The 21,044-nt window shown below is 44.0% G+C and overlaps 1 protein-coding gene across 4 annotated transcripts in view; it reads right to left on the reverse strand.

The window, feature by feature from the left end:
* Window positions 1-20,753, reverse strand: part of LOC124785945 (inter-alpha-trypsin inhibitor heavy chain H4-like) — a 213,198-nt gene extending 192,445 nt beyond the window's left edge. For all 4 annotated transcript variants that reach the window (XM_047254225.1, XM_047254223.1, XM_047254224.1 and 1 more), the window contains exons 1-2: window positions 20,656-20,753; window positions 1,354-1,520 (exon numbers count right to left, since the gene is read on the reverse strand). In XM_047254225.1, the coding sequence (XP_047110181.1) occupies window positions 1,354-1,520; window positions 20,656-20,712 (224 nt within the window). In that variant the 5' untranslated portion in view covers window positions 20,713-20,753. The remainder of the gene's footprint in view (window positions 1-1,353; window positions 1,521-20,655) is intronic.
* Between the last annotated feature and the right edge of the window lie 291 nt (window positions 20,754-21,044).

Below are 21,044 nucleotides of genomic sequence, written 5' to 3' on the forward strand. Positions count from 1 at the left end.
AGAGAGAGAGAGAGAGAGAGGTGACATAACTGAAGCCATTTGATCACAAGCACTGACGACACATTCGGAGTCGTTGATAATGCTGCAAGGGAGATATCTGTCAGTGAGCGAGAATAAACTTCGTTGTGGCCATCGAAAATGCTTTCAATTATGCTAACGTATTATTTGTTCACAACGTCTTGAATCATGTCTCCCCAGTTCTGAGTAGGGAATAGTCGAATGACTTCGGCCCACTAATGTTTTGTGTCCGCACACAGCCAACATTGACGATCTGACACTAGGGTGCCAATGTGTGACTTAACTGTTACGACGTGACTGTCGTGGCGTGCTGTGCCGAACCAGTAAGCACACGTGGAGTCCCAGTTCTGTGTGACGAAAGCACAGCCTTTTCGCTCTGCATGGCGGTGGTACTCGACACTGCCGACTCACGACAATGGGCAATTGGTAGAAAGGGGACGTGGCAATCAAATATTTACCAATCTTCAATTGTCTGTTGTTGTTATCGGTTGAATTTACAGAGCACTACCGATACAGGTCGGAAGATTACCACAGTCAAGACGTTTTAGTAGAATGACGTGCTACAGCTAGTTCCAAACCCCAGTTATTCTTCTCATGTACCAGTTTTTGAGTAATGTACTGTCATGTAACACTGCTACTCAGTCTTTGCTAGAATATTGGTGTTTTGCTGTTCCTGTTAACACATACCATTAAATCAAATATAGCCCTTGGCTAATTTCGGATCGTTTTATTGAATAGGCACGTAAAATTTCACTCAAAAATCTGTTATTGCTAATGGTAAACGAACCGATTCTTTTCTTTTGATATTTGATAGTACACGAAATACTCTATAAACAATATGCTTTGGCTGAATTGACAAGTTACGAAAATGAACGTGCAAATGGTTTAAATGGCTACAAGCACTATGGGACTTAACATCTGAGGTCATCAGTCCCCTAAAACTTACAACTACTTAAACCTAACTAACCGAAGGACATCACACCCATCAATGCCCCAGGCAGGATTCGAACCTGCGACCGCAGCAGCAGCGCGGTTCCGGACTGAAGCGCCTAGAACCGCTCGGCCACAGCGGCCGGCGATGAACGTACAGCTGTTTGCGGAAACACCAGAGGAAAAGCTCCTGGTGTCTCTTAGGAGAGACACCCAGTGTACTGAAAACAGCTCTAAGTATTTTATAAGCTTATAAAATAATAACTCAGTTTTACTTTATAATGCGAATAAATCTGATTGATATCTCGTGATCGCTTATCGACGTCAAAGTAGAGAAAATGCAATGTGAGAAAGATGCTTGCAGCACATGTTCTCTAGGACTTGACCTGATCGCTGCATACTCACATTAGAAAGCGGGAAATAAAGGCGTTCTCAGGCAACACAGCATCGAAGGATATTTCCTGTGCTTGATCCGCAGGGTTGCCAACCCTGCTGGTAATCAGTGTTTTAGCATAACGGTTGCGGACCTCGGACAACACATGCAGTCTGTGCACCTTCGGTTGCTGAATTCCCTGGAAAAGAAGGTTCAGTAAGAGAAAGTTGTCTTGTGGCTTTACGCAGTCTGACTTTCTCTCTCTCTCTCTCTCTCTCTCTCTCTCTCTCTCTCTCCTTCACACGCACGGTCAAACACACACACACACACACACACACACACATACACATAAATCACGCTGTATAGAGAAGCGGTGCTGGCCGATGCAGACATCGTGGTAACTGGTAACTTAATATATACCAACTTCAGTGTTGTTTTTTGTCTGCATCTGTAACAGTATTCCCGCAAACAGATCAAATAATTTACTACCTTATGTTCTGCATGATCGTAACTGCACCACTAAGTCTACTACACCTGTCAGTATAGACTATTCGTTCCGTGCCCACACGTCCACATTTCGAAACTGACCAGCCGCCCTGACAATGTCTTGCTTGTGCCACGCATACTTGGCAGTGCTAACCAATCTTTAAACATACTACTCGCAATTTCTATAATAATAATTAGTCTGAAAATGAAGTAAATACAGGTGTAAGCTTGTGGAGCCCACTGTCGTCAGTCATCAGTAGAAATATCACCACTTCTGCCCCTAACACCCTCTGCATGCAGGATGATTCAGCTGTCTCTACCGATGTCATTTTATGCAACCCCACATGACAGAGCAATATTTTAGACTAGTTCGCTCTGCAGACGTGAAAGACGTTATAAATCGTCGAAGAATAACAGGTAAAGCACATGAAGACATCTTAGAGTTATTGTACAAATTTTGTTTACGAAACTACTTCACTAACAATGTTGTCAGTGGGTTGCACACAACAGAGCTGTTACTCCTATGCTTCCCATTTTGATATCCCCTCGTAATTTAGTTTTTTTGGTGGTGAACCACAATTTATAAAGCAATGTCTTTGAACCATTTACTAAATATTAAATACTATACGTGGAATAAAGTTACAGACACATCCAAAACCTATATGATTACAACAATAAGCACAAAAGAAAAATTGAAGACATTTGGAAAGTATGGAAGAAGTAAGATACATCTAATTCGAAATACATTGTGTAACTTATGGCCAGTCCTCAGTTGTATTTTGTGCAGTATGATTCTATTTGCTAATAGTCGCTTGAGGAACTGAGAAGGGACTGCGAACCAAATCGCTGCAGCGGAGCCATCGTCCGATTGGAGCGTGGGGGCGGGCAATATCGTGTTACAGGATTAGTCCATCCGACAGCATTCCTGGGCGTTTTCGACTTTATGGCGCGTCTTCATAGCGCTGCAAATTGATTGTGGTTCCACTCTCAAGGAAAGGAAAGGGCTGATATCCCCTGCAGTCGAAGAAGGAGTTCGTCATGACCTTACCGGAACTTGTGTGAACAACTTTGGATTTCTTTGGGGGGGGGGGGGGGGGGGGGAGCTGTTCGATGTTTCTACTGTTGCTCTCTGGATGATGTAGAATGCTGTTTGATGGAATCATCCTTTTGCACGATAACACCCGCTTCCGTACTGCCAATCGGACGAAGGCTACGTTTCAGCGATTTCGTTGAGACACCTTGCAACTTTCTCTGTACGGTCCAAATCTTTCACTGCGTGGTTTTTCACTACTCAGGGGACTTGAACAGATACATTCGTGGACTCGGTTTTAGCTGGACAAGGAAGTGCAGTTGTGGACACGTCGGTGGCCGATCGCGTTCTAGGAGACAGGAAATGGTCGTCTATTCTCCCACTGGGATAAATGTCGTAACACATACGCTGATTAATTTTCAGTGGAATCATTCCATGGTCTCGTTGTGGCAGGTGTCCGGTTTTCATTTGATGCTTCTTATATATATATATATATATATATATATATATATATATATATATATATATATGGTTCAAATGGCTCTGAGCACTATGCGACTTAAATTCCGAGGTCATCAGTCGCCTAGAACTTAGAACTAATTAAACCTAACTAAGTTAAGAACAACACACACATCCATGCCCGGGGCATGGATGTGTTGATGCACCGCTACGGTAGCAGGTTCGAATACTGCCTCGGGCATGACTGTGTGTGATGTCGTTGGATTAGTTAGGTTTAAGTAGTTCTGAGTTCTAGGGGACTGATGACCTCAGATGTTAAGTCCCATAGTGCTCAGAGCCATTTGAACCATTTTTGATAATGGCTAAATCAGAACTGGTAATCCATTCACCATTCTTGAGAGGATAAGGAGCATAAAGGTCACGTTGTCGTATTCTCGGAAGTGCTTTCCATGGGATGTACAAACACTTGAAGATGGAGGCAAAAGAACTTTCTGAACGTAGGTCTCAATGATTGAAAGCACACATGTGAATGTATCACACAAGTGGAAATCTGTACTAGTGCTTTAGCTGCACATTCAAGAGGTATTAATGTTGTTCTTGATGGTGCCGCGCCCACACATTAGCCCTAGGGAGTAGCAGCACCACCGCTGAAGTCGACTCTCTCTGATGTGGACGTGAGTGTGTAGTGTAGCGCTGAGAGACGATCGCCCGGTATATCAGCCAGGACAGACGATGGCCCAGTGTATCAGCCAGGAACAGGACAACGTGGTCTTTACAAACTGACAGGTAACTGGCAATGGGTGGGTGATACCATATCTGTACCGGAAAAGTATGCGTGCCGACAGCAATTGCACAACGAACTACTGGTAACTGTGTTTCGTCGTTCGTGTAAGACAGGCTCGTTAAGAAGAATGAGTAACAATGAAAGGAGAGTGACATGGCGTGGTCTTGGGAGAACAGGTGTTGAATGATGTCGAACAGGGATGGCCAAGAAATCTGAGTGCGTGCAGGTCTCTCTCGCCTGACTGAACACTTCCCCCACTACCACGTGTACTGTTTGAGCCAGAAGATGAGTAAACTGCGGACTTTGAGCATTCGATCACAGTGCAGTCACATGGAGAGTATTCAAAAGCTTGGTTTCATATTTCATACTGCTGAACCACATACATCAGAAGTAAAACCAACTTTCACTATTATTTAATTATTTTTGGTTTGCTGAAGATATAATAAAATTTATATCTTCCGAAAACTATTGGAAGTTGGACAAAATTTGATAGTTCCGCAGATTTTCATGACCCATATTGCCATGTAATCCCCACTTATTCAATTTCATATCCAAAATCGCCCTTCATTCACATAAGTTGATTGAAACATTGATATCAGTTTTGCAGCTGTGTAGATATAGAAACTGTTCGCAAGGAAAACTTTGCACAACTCCTGGACAATTTCAGAGCAAATAATCTATCTTTAAACGCGCATTACGCTGGAGATCAGTTCCATCTTCATACGCAAAACGGGACATTCAGCTGAAACAGCGAATGGTCTCGAAAACGGCTCAAAAACAGGCGGTTGACTGGTAGTATTCTTAAAATGTTTATAAAACAGTTCCAGTAATTCTTTCATATCCACATTTAATTCTTAAATTTTCGTTTTCTTTAACGTCATTGGGCTCAGGGGAACTGGTGGTGCTCTTTGCCAGAAGTCATCCCTTCTACAGTATGAGATTCTCTTTAAATGCATTCACAGTCCCCACAAAATCAAAATAAGCTGCCTTCCGCCTTGCAGTCTGTTACAGAGGGAAGCCAGTGGGCAGTCAAGTCTACTTAAAGTGAAAGGTGAGCAATCTATTCTGGATCTTCTAAATCTGTTTTCTGCTTCATAAATTCGACAATAGCGAGCCTTAAATCGAAATATCGTTCGATGTCTCCCCTTTGAGTTAGGTACGTCGCAGTAGCATATAACCTCTCTATAATCTTTGTTCAGTTCAATCAAAAACTGTTGAAAACTGACGGCGTAATAACGAGTGTGACTTCAGAAAATTTATTGTTCACACCACCAATTTCATTATGTGCAGCATGCCCGCAAATTGGTCACAAAGTGCATTTTGATGTACACGACAATGAATCCAGTCAGATCGTCTGTTGATCTTTTTTAGTTACCAGAGGTTGAAAATAACGCTTCAGTTGTAAATTTCTTTTATTATCACGACCGGTTTCGGGCTCTCATAAGGTCATCCTCAGGTGAGGATGGGCTTAAGTACAGGTCCACCGCGGCGCTCGGGGACCACAGCACAGTTTCCACAACTGAGGATGAGCTTATGAGAGCCCGAAACCGGTCGTGATAATAAAGGAATTTACAACTGGAACGGTATTTTCAACCTCTGATATAGTGTTCAGTTGCAAATGTTCTTTCAACAGGGTTTTTTAGTTAGTTAGTTGCATGTCCCACAGATCATTTGAACGATTCTTATGCGACATGAAAGAAGTCAATTCACAGGATATGTATAAATGATTGATGTTAACACTGATGAACCTTTTTTTAGTCTACTTATACAACACAAAATACCCTCAAGAATTATTAAGCAACTACGGATACTATGGCCATACAAATGAAGAACTACACATAAAACAATATTTTTTTCCATCATTAACTAAGCTTTTAAATGCTTTGTTGTATAGACACTATTTAGCAAATTTATGGTACCCTCGATTATTCGACTGAAATATAGATATTACGAGTCCCACCCTAGTCTTCGAAAAAGGACAGTAATTCCAGATAGCCTCTTTTTGTGCAAGTAGCCACTGACTACTGAATGTCCTTCATTCCACGAACGAATAACGAAGGATAAACAGCGCTTATACTAATATTCTACCGAATTGAAAAATGTCGTGCCGACCGGAAAATGCCGCACCAAATGTCGCAAGAAAAATTGCTGGATAGCACGCCAAGTGAAATGTCGCGCTGTAGTTATTATTTCCGAGGAGAACCGAGCAAAGCCGAGACTTACCGAGTAGTGCCGAGTCAGACACAGCCCTGGGCTGTATGTTTGCAGCACACGATGTATGCGTGAAGTTTTACACGCTCTGGCTAACTTTACTATGGAACAGAGTCCAGGGTCAGCACAAGGCAGATGGCCTGAAAACACAGAGTAACCAAGGGGAGAATGTGTCACATTGTCTGCGACAACTGCTGCCAACCGTATCACTTACAACCCGTGCATGCCGTAATACCCATGAATTTGCCTACACAGTGACACTTTTGTCACTTGGTTTTTGCACAGGCCACCATGGTGCTGGGGTTTCTGTCACCCATCCTATTCGCAGATGAGGCTACCTGTATGAGGGGCGGTATCGTCGACCTTAAATTACTCACCTATGCAGCACAGAGATCCTCATGGTATGATGGTAGTGAACCAGCAGTAACAATTCAGCCTTTATGTATGGGCAGGTATCGTTGGCGACCATCTCGTGTAACAAGTCAGCCTTCTAGAACACCTCACAGACCAAATATATTTGTTCCTGGTCGTGACTATACCTCACCTGCTGGAACAAATGACTTTGCTAGTACAAAGTGTAGTGTGGCTGCTACATGATGGTGCTCTATCTCACTTCCACGTTCCCATGCAAAGATATCTCTGGACGATGGGTCATATGAGGTGGTACAGTCGCATGGCCTGTGGGGATACCTAAAAGACGTCGTGCTTGCAGAGGCCATAACGGACGTGCAGACACTGTAACAACACATATTTTTGGCTCCTTATCCTCTCAGGGATCGTTTTTTAATAATTTGTCTCCATTTGGCATTTTATGTATATGTAGTCAGTAATGATTAATTGCACTGACAATGGGAATATCTAATTTGACTGTGGGCCAACGGACACATGTTAGTTGCTTAAATCAATCACGTTTCTTGTTATAAAAGATCAGTTGTCATGTCCGTAACTGCCATCATCTAGACGAACGTTTGCTTAAAACGAGCGCCACACAATGGACGCAGGAAGATAGGCACGATATTATGCTATGGGGGATATTAGTATGGACCTCCATTGTACCAGTGACAATAGTTGAAGGCAACAAGAACAGTTGTGGACCACGTAAACATTATTGCGCACCATCTTCATTCCAACATGGCTGATGTCTTCACTTTCAGCGGTGTCAACTTTCAAAACGATAATTATCCGTGTCGCAAAGCCAGAACCGTACTGTGGTTCGAGGAGCATGAGTGTCAACTCAGATTGACAGCTTGGATACCAAAATCGACTGACCTGAATCCTATGGAACTCGTCTGGGACATAATGGGTACAAGAGCAGCGTCTCACAAAGCACTGGCTTACTAGAACTGCCCGATCTGTCAATTGACATCAGGTGTCATATACCTGAAGAAACCTATTAAGAACTTGTCGAACTCGTGTCACGTAGGGTCGGTACTGTATTGCATTCCAAAGGTGGAGCACCTGCTATTAAGCGGATGGACTAAATATCGCTCATCAGCATGTTTTCAATAGGTGAGAGATCTGTAGAAGGCACTGACTAAAATTAAAAAGAGCGTGAGACAGGAATATAGTCTTTCGCCCTTACTGTTCAATCTTTACATCGAAGAAGCACTGTCCGAAATAAAAGAAAGCTTCAAGAGTGGGATTAAAATTCAAGGTTAAAGGATATCAGTGATAAGATTCCCTGGTGACGTTCTCATTCGCAGTGAAAGTGAAGAAGAATTACAGGATCTGTTGAATAGGATGGACAATATAATGAGTAAAGAACATGGATTGAGAGTAAATCGAAAAAGACGAAAGTAACGAGAAGCATCAGAAATAAGAATACCGAGAAACTTAATGTCGGAATTGGGGAACACAAAATAGACGTAGTTAAGGAATTCTGCTGTCTTGGCAGCAAAATAATCCATGATGAACGGAACAAGGAGGGCGAAAAAAGTAGACTAGCATTGGCAAAAAGGGCATTCCCGATCAAGAGTAGTCTGTTAGTATAAAACATTGGCCTTGTATTGAGGAAGAAATTTCTGCGAATGTACGTTTGGAACACAGCATTGTATGGTAGTGGAACATCTAGGTAGCAACACATTGAATGACGGACCTAGAACGGAGGACATAAAAGGAGACTAACACTTGCAAAATGGGCAGTTCTGGCCAAGAGAAGTCTGATAGTATGAAACAAAGGTTTTAATTTGAGGAAGAAATTTATAAGAATGTAAGTTTTGAGTACAGCGTTGTATGGTAGTGAGATACGGACTGTAGGAAAACTGGAACATGTGAGAGTCGAAACATTTGAGATGTGGTGCTACAGAATGTTGAAAACTGGATGGACTGATAAGGTAAGGAACGAAGAGATTCTCCATAGAATCGACAAGGAAAGGAATATATGGAAAACACTGACAGGAAGAAGGGAGAGGATGATATCACATCTTTTAAGACATCAGAGAATGTGTTCCATAGTAGTAAAGGGAGCTGTAGAGGGTAAAAACAATAGAGGAAGATAGAGATTGGAATACATCCAGCAAATAACTCAGGGCATAGGCTGTAGGTGCTACTCTGAGATGAACCACTTGAATTCGTGATGGGTTCCATCTAAATGATTTTGAAAAAAAAAAAAATCTCTATCACGTGCAAAACACCTGTCAATTGCCCTGTCTGTTTATTCGTTTTTTTTCTGTCGCCTCTTCTTATGCCGAGGCAGCCAGAGACTGGTCATGTGTGTGTGTGTATGTGTGTGTGTGTGTGTATGTGTATGTGTGGGTGTGAGTAACGTTTGCGTGAGTGTACGAAAGCTTACTTGTTTGACAGTTTTTTTGTTATTCCTATCTGCTACTCAACTTCTCCGCTATATGGTGAGTAACAAACTACCCTTTTAATCTATCTGCTATTTAACTTCCTATTTGCTATTCAACTTCTCCATTATATGATGAGTAACAAACTACCATTTTCATAATATTGCATTATTTCATCCTGGATTTTCCATTGTTTGATATTGACAGAATTTTATACCGTCTCTGCCCTTTTATACGGCATAAAATAAACTACTTTAATGAATCTATAGAAATGATGAGATACAGTCAACTGAGGTAATATTGTACATTACATAACTTTTGAAACTCTTATATCTAGTGTGGGATGTGGTTAGCGCTTCATTTGCTTACGCCGCATTGCGCTATGTACCTAATAAATCCTTATGTAATTGGGGATATTACTTATAGTTGCACATTAGTGCGAATTTCTTAAGGTAAAACGAAGGCCTAAGCCCACAGAATACTTGTCAGTTACAGGGTAAAGAGCACTTCTGTACGTGTTCGCAAAATCACACGCGTATCTATCAGGCATTCATGCGTAAATTTCATATAGATACAGGCGGGAAAGACCATGGTATCACGCGACCAAGGATTGTCCGACGCTGTATTGCTCATCTCCACGCGGGTGTTCCCGTTGTTCTGATAACCTTGCGTACCACGAATAGCTGAAGGATCTGCGTGCTTGGGAAATCTCGTGGCCCTTGTGCTTCTGCATACGCTGTAGGCGGCAGATATGGCTGTTTGCCAGACGACCCTTGCATGCTACAGTAGCGGATGCAGCCGCATTTTCTACAGGATACATTCAGGAGGAGTATCACGGTCTAATTACTACGCTACAACGGCAAACTGACGTGTGGTATTGCTGTCGCTGCCGCGAGGACACAGCAGTGCGCAAGGAGTCAGCCTCTCAGGGTATTTCACCTTGATTAGACTGTATAGCTTCCTCCTCTGAGAGCCGCGGCTGTTGCAAAACGAGATGACAACAAGCGGAACATAAGTCAGCCGATAACTGGCCGCGATGAGCTGCTCTATAGCAGGACGACGAATTGCAAAAACCCATTCCAGATTAAGGAACCCTGTATTGTCGTTCCGAGTTAATTTCATACTGACAGGAAGAAGGGAGAGGATGATATCACATCTTTTAAGACATCAGGGAATGAGTTCCATGGTAGTAAAGGGAGTGTAGAGGGTAAAAACAATAGAGTGACACATGAGTGAAATATAACTTGGTCACTTGTAATTTTTCAGTTGCACCTGAAGAGAAGACTGTTGCTCTGAAACCTGCCTGTGCTTTACTTCATTTGAAAATGAAATTTAATACAATTACATGCAGATGTTATCAATCGTGAATAATCTATAAAACAGTTGTGAATGTCCTATCAAGAGAAACATATAGAAATATCTTTAAATAATCTTCACAATCTAGTTTGCTTATATTACGAAGATAATAGCCTTCATTTTTACTTGATGGTGGTACTATTTAAATTGAATCCAGTACCATACAAACCAATAAATAAACAGTGACACTCCTACGGATTTTCCGCACATCGCTCTATATTAAGATATTTCTTTAAGCGGAGCGAGGACATGGTGTGGGTAATGTATGTTCGGGAGGAGGCTCTAGCTTAATCCTTGTCAAGCGATTCAGATTTGGGTTTCCCTTGCGTTTGCTGAAGCTGAAGTCGAATTAGGTTTTCTCCGACGTTGAAGCTCCGTCCTTAATAAATTAATTGCGGACAGGACAATATCCGGCCGTGGTAGCCGAGCGGTTCTAGGCGCTCAGTCCGGATCTGCGCGACTGCTAAGGTCGCAGGTTCGAACCCTGCCTCGGCCATGGATGTATGTGTTGTCCTTAGGTTAATTAGGTTTAAGTAGTTCTAAGTTCGAGGGGACTGATGACCACAGATGTTAAAGCCCATAGTGCTCCGAGCCATTTGAACCATTTGACAGGACAATAAGCTTCAGACTTCCAAGACGCCTTCGGAATTTCATGAAAGGTACCGCATTGCTTCCACCCCTAATACCGTTCTGGTTAAACTTACAAAATGGCGAAGAATTAACACAAAGTGTATCAGTTTTTATTTACCAAGCCAGCCATTTCATGTGAAACATGATTAACTGTGATTTAGCATGACGCCTTAAACAGTGCCGAAACAAATGAGATGGCACAGAACCAGCGTCCCTGGAAACCCCACTTCGAATACACATTCTGACGTACAGAACTAAGTTCTTCCCGTAGTTTCCCCAAATCGCTTAACATAAATGACATGATGCTTTGTTTGGAAAGAGTTCGGCCTATTCGTTCTACATCCCTTTCAAAACCGATCTTCTGCTCCCTTTCTAATGATCTTGTAGTTGGCGGTACGTTAGACATCATTCTTGGTGTGCATCTTGTTAAAAGATGAACCGCAGAAGCTGTTAAACAATCATTTATTGAAACTACAGCTTTCGCAACTTATAGCTGCATCCTCTAGTCTATATAATCAATTCATAGAGGATTCAGAACAGGGTTAAAGGACGATCCAGTATTATCAGTCAAATGAAATAAAACTCAGGATGTTGTGTCGTCCATTTAATCCTGATCTGGATTTTGCCGGCGCGTATTGCTTCGACGCTCTGTAGCGTAGTTTTGTGACGTTTCTGAACACAGGTTACCATTCTCAATTTGTTTCTCAAGTAGAGTTAAAGTTTGTCGCCACATTATGGGACACCCTTTATATACAATAAAGAGCTGGGGCCCCCGCGAGGATGCAGAAGTGCCGCAACATGACGTTGCGTGGACTTGACTAATGTCTGAAGTAGTGCTGGAGGGAAATGACACCATGAATCCTGCAGGGCGTCCATAAATCCGTAGAGGGCGAGGCGTTGGAGATCACGTTTGAACAGAACGTTGCAAGGCATCCCAGATATGCTCAATACTGTTAATGTCAGGGGAGTTTGGTGCGGGCGGAAGTGTTTAATCTCAGAAGAGTGTTCCTGGAGGCACTCTGTAGCAATTTTGGACGTGTGGGATGTCACATTGACCCGCTGGAATTGCCCAACTCCGTCAGAATGCGCAATTCAGATGAATAGATGCATTTGATCAGACAGGATGTTTACGTATTGGTCACCTGCCAGAGGCGTATCAGGAGTCCCATATCACTCCAACTGCACACGCTCCACACCATTACAGTGCCTCCACCAGTTTGAATAGCCCCCTATTGACGTGCCTGGTCCATGGTTTCATGAGGTTGTCTCCATACCCGTACACGTCCATCTTCTCGATACAATTTGAAACGAGACTCATCCGACCAGGCAACACGTTGCCAGACATCAACAGTCCAACGTCGGTGTTGACGTGCTCAGGCGAGGCGTAAAGCTTCGTGTCGTGCAGTCATCCAAGGTACACGAGTGGGCCTCCGGCTCCGAAAACCCGTATCGACGATGTTTCATTGAATGGTTCGCACACTGACACTTGTCGATGGCCCAGCATTGAAATCTGACGCAATTTGCGGAAGTGTTGCACTTCTGTCACGTTGAACGATACTCTTCAGTCGTCGGTGGTCCCGTTCTTGTAGGATCTTTGACCAGCTGCAGAGATGGCGGATATTTGATGTTTTATGGGATTCCTGATGTTCACGGTATACTCGTGAAATGGTCATACGGGAAAATCCCCACTTCATCGTTACCTCGGAGATGTTGTGTGCCATCGCTCGTGCACCGACTATAACACCACGTTCAAACTCACTTAACTCTTCATAGCCTGCCATTTTAGAAGCAGTAAACGATCTAGTAACTACGCCAGACACTTGCTGTCTTATACGGGTGTTTCCGACCGCAGCGCCGTCCTGTGCTGTTTACATATCTGTGTGTTTGAATGCGCATGCCTATACCAGTTTGTTTAGAGCTTCATTGTATATACCTGAGGATGCAGCTACAAACTGCGGAACCGATCAATAAAGGATCATTTAACTGCTGTTGCGATTCCTCATTTAACACAATGTATTTCCACGACTATGGCTGCCCGGGATATAAAATGTTTTGTAATTCTTGATGTAGTTTAAGGGCGAAGCAGCTGTGACATGCCTTCCAAAACCTATCAAGGAGGAACAAATAAAGTGATATGTGGTTTTCGCTAAATTACACTCCTGGAAATGGAAAAAAGAACACATTGACACCGGTGTGTCAGACCCACCATACTTGCTCCGGACACTGCGAGAGGGCTGTACAAGCAATGATCACACGCACGGCACAGCGGACACACCAGGAACCGCGGTGTTGGCCGTCGAATGGTGCTAGCTGCGCAGCATTTGTGCACCGCCGCCGTCAGTGTCAGCCAGTTTGCCATGGCATACGGAGCTCCATCGCAGTCTTTAACACTGGTGGCATGCCGCGACAGCGTGGACGTGAACCGTATGTGCAGTTGACGGACTTTGGGCGAGGGCGTATAGTGGGCATGCGGGAGGCCGGGTGGACGTACCGCCGAATTGCTCAACACGTGGGGCGTGAGGTCTCCACAGTACATCGATGTTGTCGCCAGTGGTCGGCGGAAGGTGCACGTCCCCGTCGACCTGGGACCGGACCACAGCGACGCACGGATGCACGCCAAGACCGTAGGATCCTACGCAGTGTCGTAGGGGACCGCACCGCCACTTCCCAGCAAATTAGGGACACTGTTGCTCCTGGGGTATCGGCGAGGACCATTCGCAACCGTCTCCATGAAGCTGGGCTACGGTCCCGCACACCGTTAGGCCGTCTTCCGCTCACGCCCCAACATCGTGCAGCCCGCCTCCAGTGGTGTCGCGACAGGCGTGAATGGAGGGACGAATGGAGATGTGTCGTCTTCAGCGATGAGAGTCGCTTCTGCCTTGGTGCCAGTGATGGTCGTATGCGTGTTTGGCGCCGTGCAGGTGAGCGCCACAATCAGGACTGCATACGACCGAGGCACACAGGGCCAACACCCGGCATCATGGCGTGGGGAGCGATCTCCTACACTGGCCGTACACCACTGGTGATGGTCGAGGAGACACTGAATAGTGCACGGTACATCCAAACCGTCATCGAACCCATCATTCTACCATTCCTAGACCGGCAAGGGAACTTGCTGTTCCAACAGGACAATGCACGTCCGCATGTATCCCGTGCCACCCAACGTGCTCTAGAAGGTGTCAGTCAACTACCCTGGCCAGCAAGATCTCCGGATCTGTCCCCCATTGAGCATGTTTGGGACTGGATGAAGCGTCGTCTCACGCGGTCTGCACGTCCAGCACGAACGCTGGTCCAACTGAGGCGCCAGGTGGAAATGGCATGGCAAGCCGTTGCACAGGACTACATCCAGCATCTCTACGATCGTCTCCATGGGAGAATAGCAGCCTGCATTGCTGCGAAAGGTGGATATACACTGTACTAGTGCCGACATTGTGCATGCTCTGTTGCCTGTGTCTATGTGCCTGTGGTTCTGTCAGTGTGATCATGTGATGTATCTGGCCCCAGGAATGTGTCAATAAAGTTTCCCCTTCCTGGGACAATGAATTCACGGTGTTCTTATTTCAATTTCCAGGAGTGTATATCGGACTAGTGGCAAAGGGGGGGGGGGGGATATTCTGATGTAAACACCTCAAAGATTACGCATTAGACTTGTTCCGACTAGGCGACTGCTGCCTGCAAGGCAATACAAGATCTATGGTGATCGTGATCAGCGTGTCCCTAGTTCCTCCAGCCGCTATTGCCAGTAGATGAATCTTGGTGATAGCTCTGCTTCTTTATTCAATATGTCTTTCGCTCTTGGCTTCACGAGGCTGAGTGTACCCCGTTCGATGTACACGAGTAATTTTTAGCGCTTATAGGAGCCGAATTACGACACTGTTTTCTCTTCTTGTAATCTTTTTGCTATGACGTGCGAAAAATCCTTCGAAGGACTTCTATGGCATGACATGTTTCGAACTTCGATTGCGTAGAAACAATGAAACAGCACCGCTATCCAGTGTTCGACAGTCACCAGAAAACGTTCCATGTAAGCTGCCTGTTGTATCCTGTAACTCAGGTGCGGTACGTGTTTTTACCAATAGTCTCGAAGTCCCTCATTCTGTACCATCCTGTTGTAGCGATCAGATAACTTACTCGTGGAGACATTCTTTCACAATGTATATGAGTTGGATATGATTTTCGTTTGGGTTAAATGCCGGAAAACAGAGCAGTGATGCTTTTGTTTCCTGTGAAGTATCTTGATGTGACCTTAAGCCCTTACGACCTGTCTTTACAAACATTATTATAAAAATATGTAGAAACTAGATGGGCGGACAACAAAATACGGCACAGAAAAAGAAGAGCAGCTAATGGGGAAACTATTCTAGCAACGATAAGGCACAATCACATATGGCTTCAGTATACAAGTGGGATCATCTGACTTAATCTTTTCCACTTTTGGGTCCATCAACACGTTCAAGGTAGTAGCTTCTACCAAATTTCGGCGAATTTTGTCTACAAAAACTGCAGAGTGGTGTAGCATTTCTGTGCAAGCTCGTGTTTACAGATGGGACGTCATTTATAAACTATGGGCGAATCAGTCCTCGCCATACTCACTAATGATGACTTGAAGGAGAACTCTGGTTGAGAGAAGGGTACAAACCTAGGTTGGTCAACGTTTGGTGCAGACTTCTTAGGAACGGTTTCAAAAAATGGTTAAAGTGGCTCGGAGCACTATAGGACATCTTTGGTCATCAGTCCCAGCCGGCCTGTGTGGCCGTGCGGTTCTAGGCAATACCGTCTGGAGCCGCGGGACCGCTACGGTCGCAGGTTTGAATCCTGCCTCGGGCATGGATGTGGGTGATGTCTCTAGGTTAGTTAGGTTTAAGTAGTTCTAAGTTCTAGGGGACTGCTGACCTCAGAAGTTGAGTCCCATAGTGCTCAGAGCCATTTTTCATCAGTCCCCTAGACTTAGAACTACTTAAACCTAAGGACATAACACACATCCATGTCCGAGGCAGAATTAGAATCTGCGACCGTAGCAGCAGCGCGGTTCCGGACTGAAGCGCTTAGAAGCGCTCGACCACAACGGCCGGCAGGAACGGTTTTATTGGTCCCTCACTCATTGAAGGGACATTAAACAGCCGCAAGAATCTACAATTCTTAACAGATATACTGAAAGACACACCACTGAACAGAAGGTAACCCATATCGTTCTCGCAGAATTACAGACCTGTACAGAACACTGGAGATTGTAATCGGTCGTTCGGGAAACACAAAATGGCCTACACGCTCATCCATCAAAGCACATCTGAACTGTTGTTTGTAAGCAAACTTAAATAAGAAATCTACAAAGAATACATTATTAATACCATGTAACAAGGATTGTGCTTCGATTAGTCCAGACGAAACTCAACGACAAGAATCTTGTGTCCGTAACGGTTTTATATCAAGTATGAATGCTCAAGATCAATATTTCCAGCCCTTAATGACAGTGACAATGATAGACACATGAACCGTGCCTGAGCTACGGGTTTTCTTGCATTTGGTATAAGGGCGCACACGTTTGTGGAACCTCTTCTCCTGACAAGAGGTTCAAATGGCTCTGAGCCCTATGGGACTTAACATCTGAGGTCATCAGTCCCCTAGAACTTAGAACTACTTAAACCTAACCAACCTAAGGACATCACACACATCCATGCCCGAGGCAGGATTCGAACCTGCGACCGTAGCAGTCGCTGACAACAGGACAGAGGTTGGAGGCTCTGTTGTCTTCTTACCGTTTGGTCACTTTCCATGTTACGTCCTTGTCCACTTCGAAGGTGCTTTCCAGTTCCAAGGAAAAAGTATATAATTAAAAAAAATGTCGGTGACTTGGTTCGGCAAGTTGAGATGCTGAAAATTATCAATTTGCGTCAGACAGTGCTCCACAACTTAGCGATAACCGCACCTCGATAAATCTACTCCTCCGAATATGTTTGGGAAGACTTGTCTTATCTGCCCCACTCTGCATAGACAGTGTTCCGAACACTGGCAGGTGAGCCAGAGTTGAATCGAATCAGCTCCCTGAATTGACCACCACCGGTCGATACATCGAGAAATCTGCGTATCATTTTACGTGGTAGCGAAACTGGGCACAAATATTGCTGTAATACAACAAACGAGCAGAGCGCACTTGATTTCTAGACTGATGACACGCCCCCCCCCCCCCCAATTCGATTTCTTACCATTAAAATGGCCATCCAGCTAAGAAAAGAAACTTCAGATCGACATGGAGCAAAGATTCATCAGGTGCCGACTTCATAAAGGAAGCAGTAAGCGTTTTAATAACTGTAAACACCTTGCCGAGCCGTCTTCTGGGTCTTTATCGGACGGCATAAAGCAGTGCCGTATTATCGAGGCGCAGTCTGAGTATGTGTTTCACATTCCATCGTTAAGGTGTGCCCGTATTTCGCAGTGGTTAATGAAGTCAGCTAAAGTATTTACATCATTTCGTGTGGCGACAAGTTTAGGTCAACCGTTTCGCTGTAGCGAATGGAATATTTTGACAAGAGATAGTTATTTCATTCACGTATTTCTCAAGTGGTGAATAGCTCAGGAAAGCATGAAGGTGGTCGTGAAAGACATTTCAGCAGTATACTTACTGTATTTCCTTACCACGACTAGGTCCAGGGTTCGATTCCCGGCCAGGTTGGGGATTTTTCTCTGCCCGGGGTTGGGTGTTTGTGTTGTCCTTATCATTACATCGTCATCATCTTCATTTGTGATAGTGGCTACAATGGACTGTGAAAAAATTGAGCCGGCCGGGGTAGCCGTGCGATTCTACGCGCTTCAGTTTGGAACCGCGCGACCGCTACGGTCGCAGGTTCGATTCCTGCCTCGGGCATGGATGTGTGTGATGTCCTTAGGTTGGTTAGGTTTAAGTAGTTCTAAGTTCTAGGGGACTGATGACCTGAGTTGTTAAGTCCCATAGTGCTCAGAACCATTTGATAAAATTGGACCGCGTAAAATTTGGGACTTTGTACGGGCGCTGATGACCGCGAGCTTAGCGCCCCTCAAACTGAACATCATCATCGTCATCATCATCATCATTACCACGACCACCCAGCCGTTCGCCCGAAAACGCATCGATCTCGACTCACTTCGATAACAGTATTGTAGATGTATTACTGTTCACGTAGGAAACAACTTGCGTTTTCGCTGATGATCTTTGTTGTATTTCGAGAAAATTCGAAGGTAGAATGTTGTAGTGAAATGCAGGAAAACCTGCAGCCCGTCACCATGCTGTGCAGGGATTGGCAGTTGACCCTCAATACAAATACGAGAAGCTGACCATAAGTGGAGAAAATCTATTTATTGGTTGATTACATAGCTTCTGATTAATCATTGGAAATAGTCACATCCGTTAAATACTTCTGAGTAAGCGTACAAAATTATTTAAAACAGCACAGCCACATAAAACCTAGCATAGGAAAGGCAAATTCTATTGAGATTGACTGGAAGGGTCGTGAGGAGGAAGAGACCAACCACGAAGTAGGTAGCTTACAAAGCGCTCATTCTATAGGCATACGAGTGTTTATCCTCAGTCTGGGATCCTTAACCCTACGGCTCCATAGAGGAAATAGGAAAGATCTAGGAAATAGTCGAGTGTTTCCTCACGGATTCATTAAGCAAGCGTGAAAGCGTAATTCTCATACAGCTCCAGTGACAGATGCAACAAGAAAGTCGGTGCTGGACCACGGTGTGGTTTGCTGTTACATTTCCGGGAGTGCGCGTTCCTAGAAGAATCAGCCAACATATTGTTTCCTGCTACAGGCATCTCGCTAAAAGACCGTGAAATTCTAATTAGATGGGTTTGAGCTCACATGGAGGCTTACAAACAGTGACTCCTCTAGTACACACCGTTCGCGCCTGTAGCAGGAAAGATAGGGAGTGGCAGTGGTGTGAAAAATACTCTCTACCACACACGTTATGGCGGCTTGTGGAGCATGTAAATGGGTTTAGATGTAAATAACTAGAAAATCGTATCCCTGAATATTCCTTTGAGGTGAAAATAGTTGCAATTGCTATGAGATCTAGGCTACCAATGGAGTCTAACTTAAATCTACGCATGTTACATGGATGTGATTTGGAGACTGCGACTGTATTGTAGGATTTTTATGAAATAATGTACACTGCAACAGTCACTTGTTACTAAAGTTTGTCTACCACACTAACTACTATAATAAATCAGCTACAGCCACCCACATAAACACAGGCCACCCATGCTGTGACATATTGCATGATATTTATGTATACTGCAACAGTCACTTGTTAATAATATTTGCCTACTACACTAACAACTATAATAAATCCGCAATAGCCACCCACATAAACACAGGCCACCCATTCTGCGACATAGTGCATGATATTTATGTGTACTGCAACAGTCAATTGTTAATAATGTTTGCCTACCACACTAACAACTATAATAAAGCAGCAATAGCCACCCACATAAAAAACAAAAGCCACAGAGTCCTTCACATGGTGCACGATATTTACGTATTACATAAAATGATCAAGAGGTACCAGATGAACTCGTATGAAGAACTGGAAATATTCATTGATGGCATAACACATGGAGACATGTTACTAAATGAGAAACTTGTAATGATATTAGCTTCTTTAAAACTTCTCCAATGCTGAATGCCTATTTCATTGGAAAAAATATATTTGCCATGACATAAACATATCTAGATATAAATGTTACATCTTTACTGTATACTACTGTTTCAGCAATAGAAATCAATTTATCTTAGCTTTCAAGTGTCTTTGGATTGATGTAAACAAATGATTGTGAAAGCATTAAGTTGTGATGTACTTGTTACTGTGCTCTGTGTCCCAGACACAGCTTTTAGAATACTGCTGCGCGGTGTGGAATCCTTACCAGATAGGACTGACGGAGTAAATCGAAAAATTTCAAAGAAGCGCAGCACGTTTTGTATTATCGCGAAATGTGGGAGAGAGTGTCACAGAAATGATACAGGATTTGGGCTGGACATCATTAAAAGAAAGGCGTTTTTCGTTGCGACGGAATCTTCTCACGAGATTCTCCTCCGAATGCGAAAATATTTTGTTGACACAGACCTACATAGGGAGAAATGATCACCACGATAAAATAAGGGACATCAGAGGTCGTACGGAAAGATATAAGTGTTCGATCTTGCCGCGCGCTATACGAGGTTGGAATAGTAATTGTGAAGGTGGTTCGATGAACCCTCTGCCAGGCACTTAAATGTGATTTGCAGAGTATCCATGTAGATGTAGACGTAGAATTTACCAATAAAAATGTAAGTAAATGCGCTAAGAAAACGACTACTTATGCCTATCACAATATAATGAGCACACCGTAACACAATTATCTTCCTGAACAGGCGTCATTTTCTACACATAACCTCACTGGCACATTAGCAGAAGAAACTGACATCACTTCATATTAACTGCAATGTAAAAGTAAATGCGCCTAATGATGGCAGCAAGCTCCCGAAACGCATCGTTCCAACACAGTATTAGTGACAAGTGACTGTTGCGGTGTATATTAATTCATACTAATGGAATGCCAGCTAAGCGAAGTAACCTGAGCAGAGACTGCGACCAGCAGCGCCGCCGAAACCACGACCGCCTTGAAGCCCATCCTCAGCTGCAACTGAGGCTGCAGACCACGCCGGCGTCCCATCTATAGCCAGCCGCCCGAACCGTGTGACGTCAGCAAGCGACCCTTGTCCCCCGGCGCGTCACGCTGTTCGCGCGACTTGCAGTTAGCTTCCGTTAGTGGACAGCACCATTTTCCTTTAGTACACAAACAAGGCTAGCCTGACGCAACCCGGATAATACTGACAGTAGGACTACGCTGTTGACAAACGTTCTACTGTTTTTCTTTCTTTCTTTTTAAGTTAGTACCGTTTTCATCTTGTTCGCAGAATAAACCTTCATTTTGTTGATACCAATACTTCTTTATAATGCGGT

Source organism: Schistocerca piceifrons, chromosome 1 (genome assembly GCF_021461385.2).
Source record: "Schistocerca piceifrons isolate TAMUIC-IGC-003096 chromosome 1, iqSchPice1.1, whole genome shotgun sequence".
Taxonomy (NCBI): Eukaryota; Metazoa; Arthropoda; class Insecta; order Orthoptera; family Acrididae; genus Schistocerca; species Schistocerca piceifrons.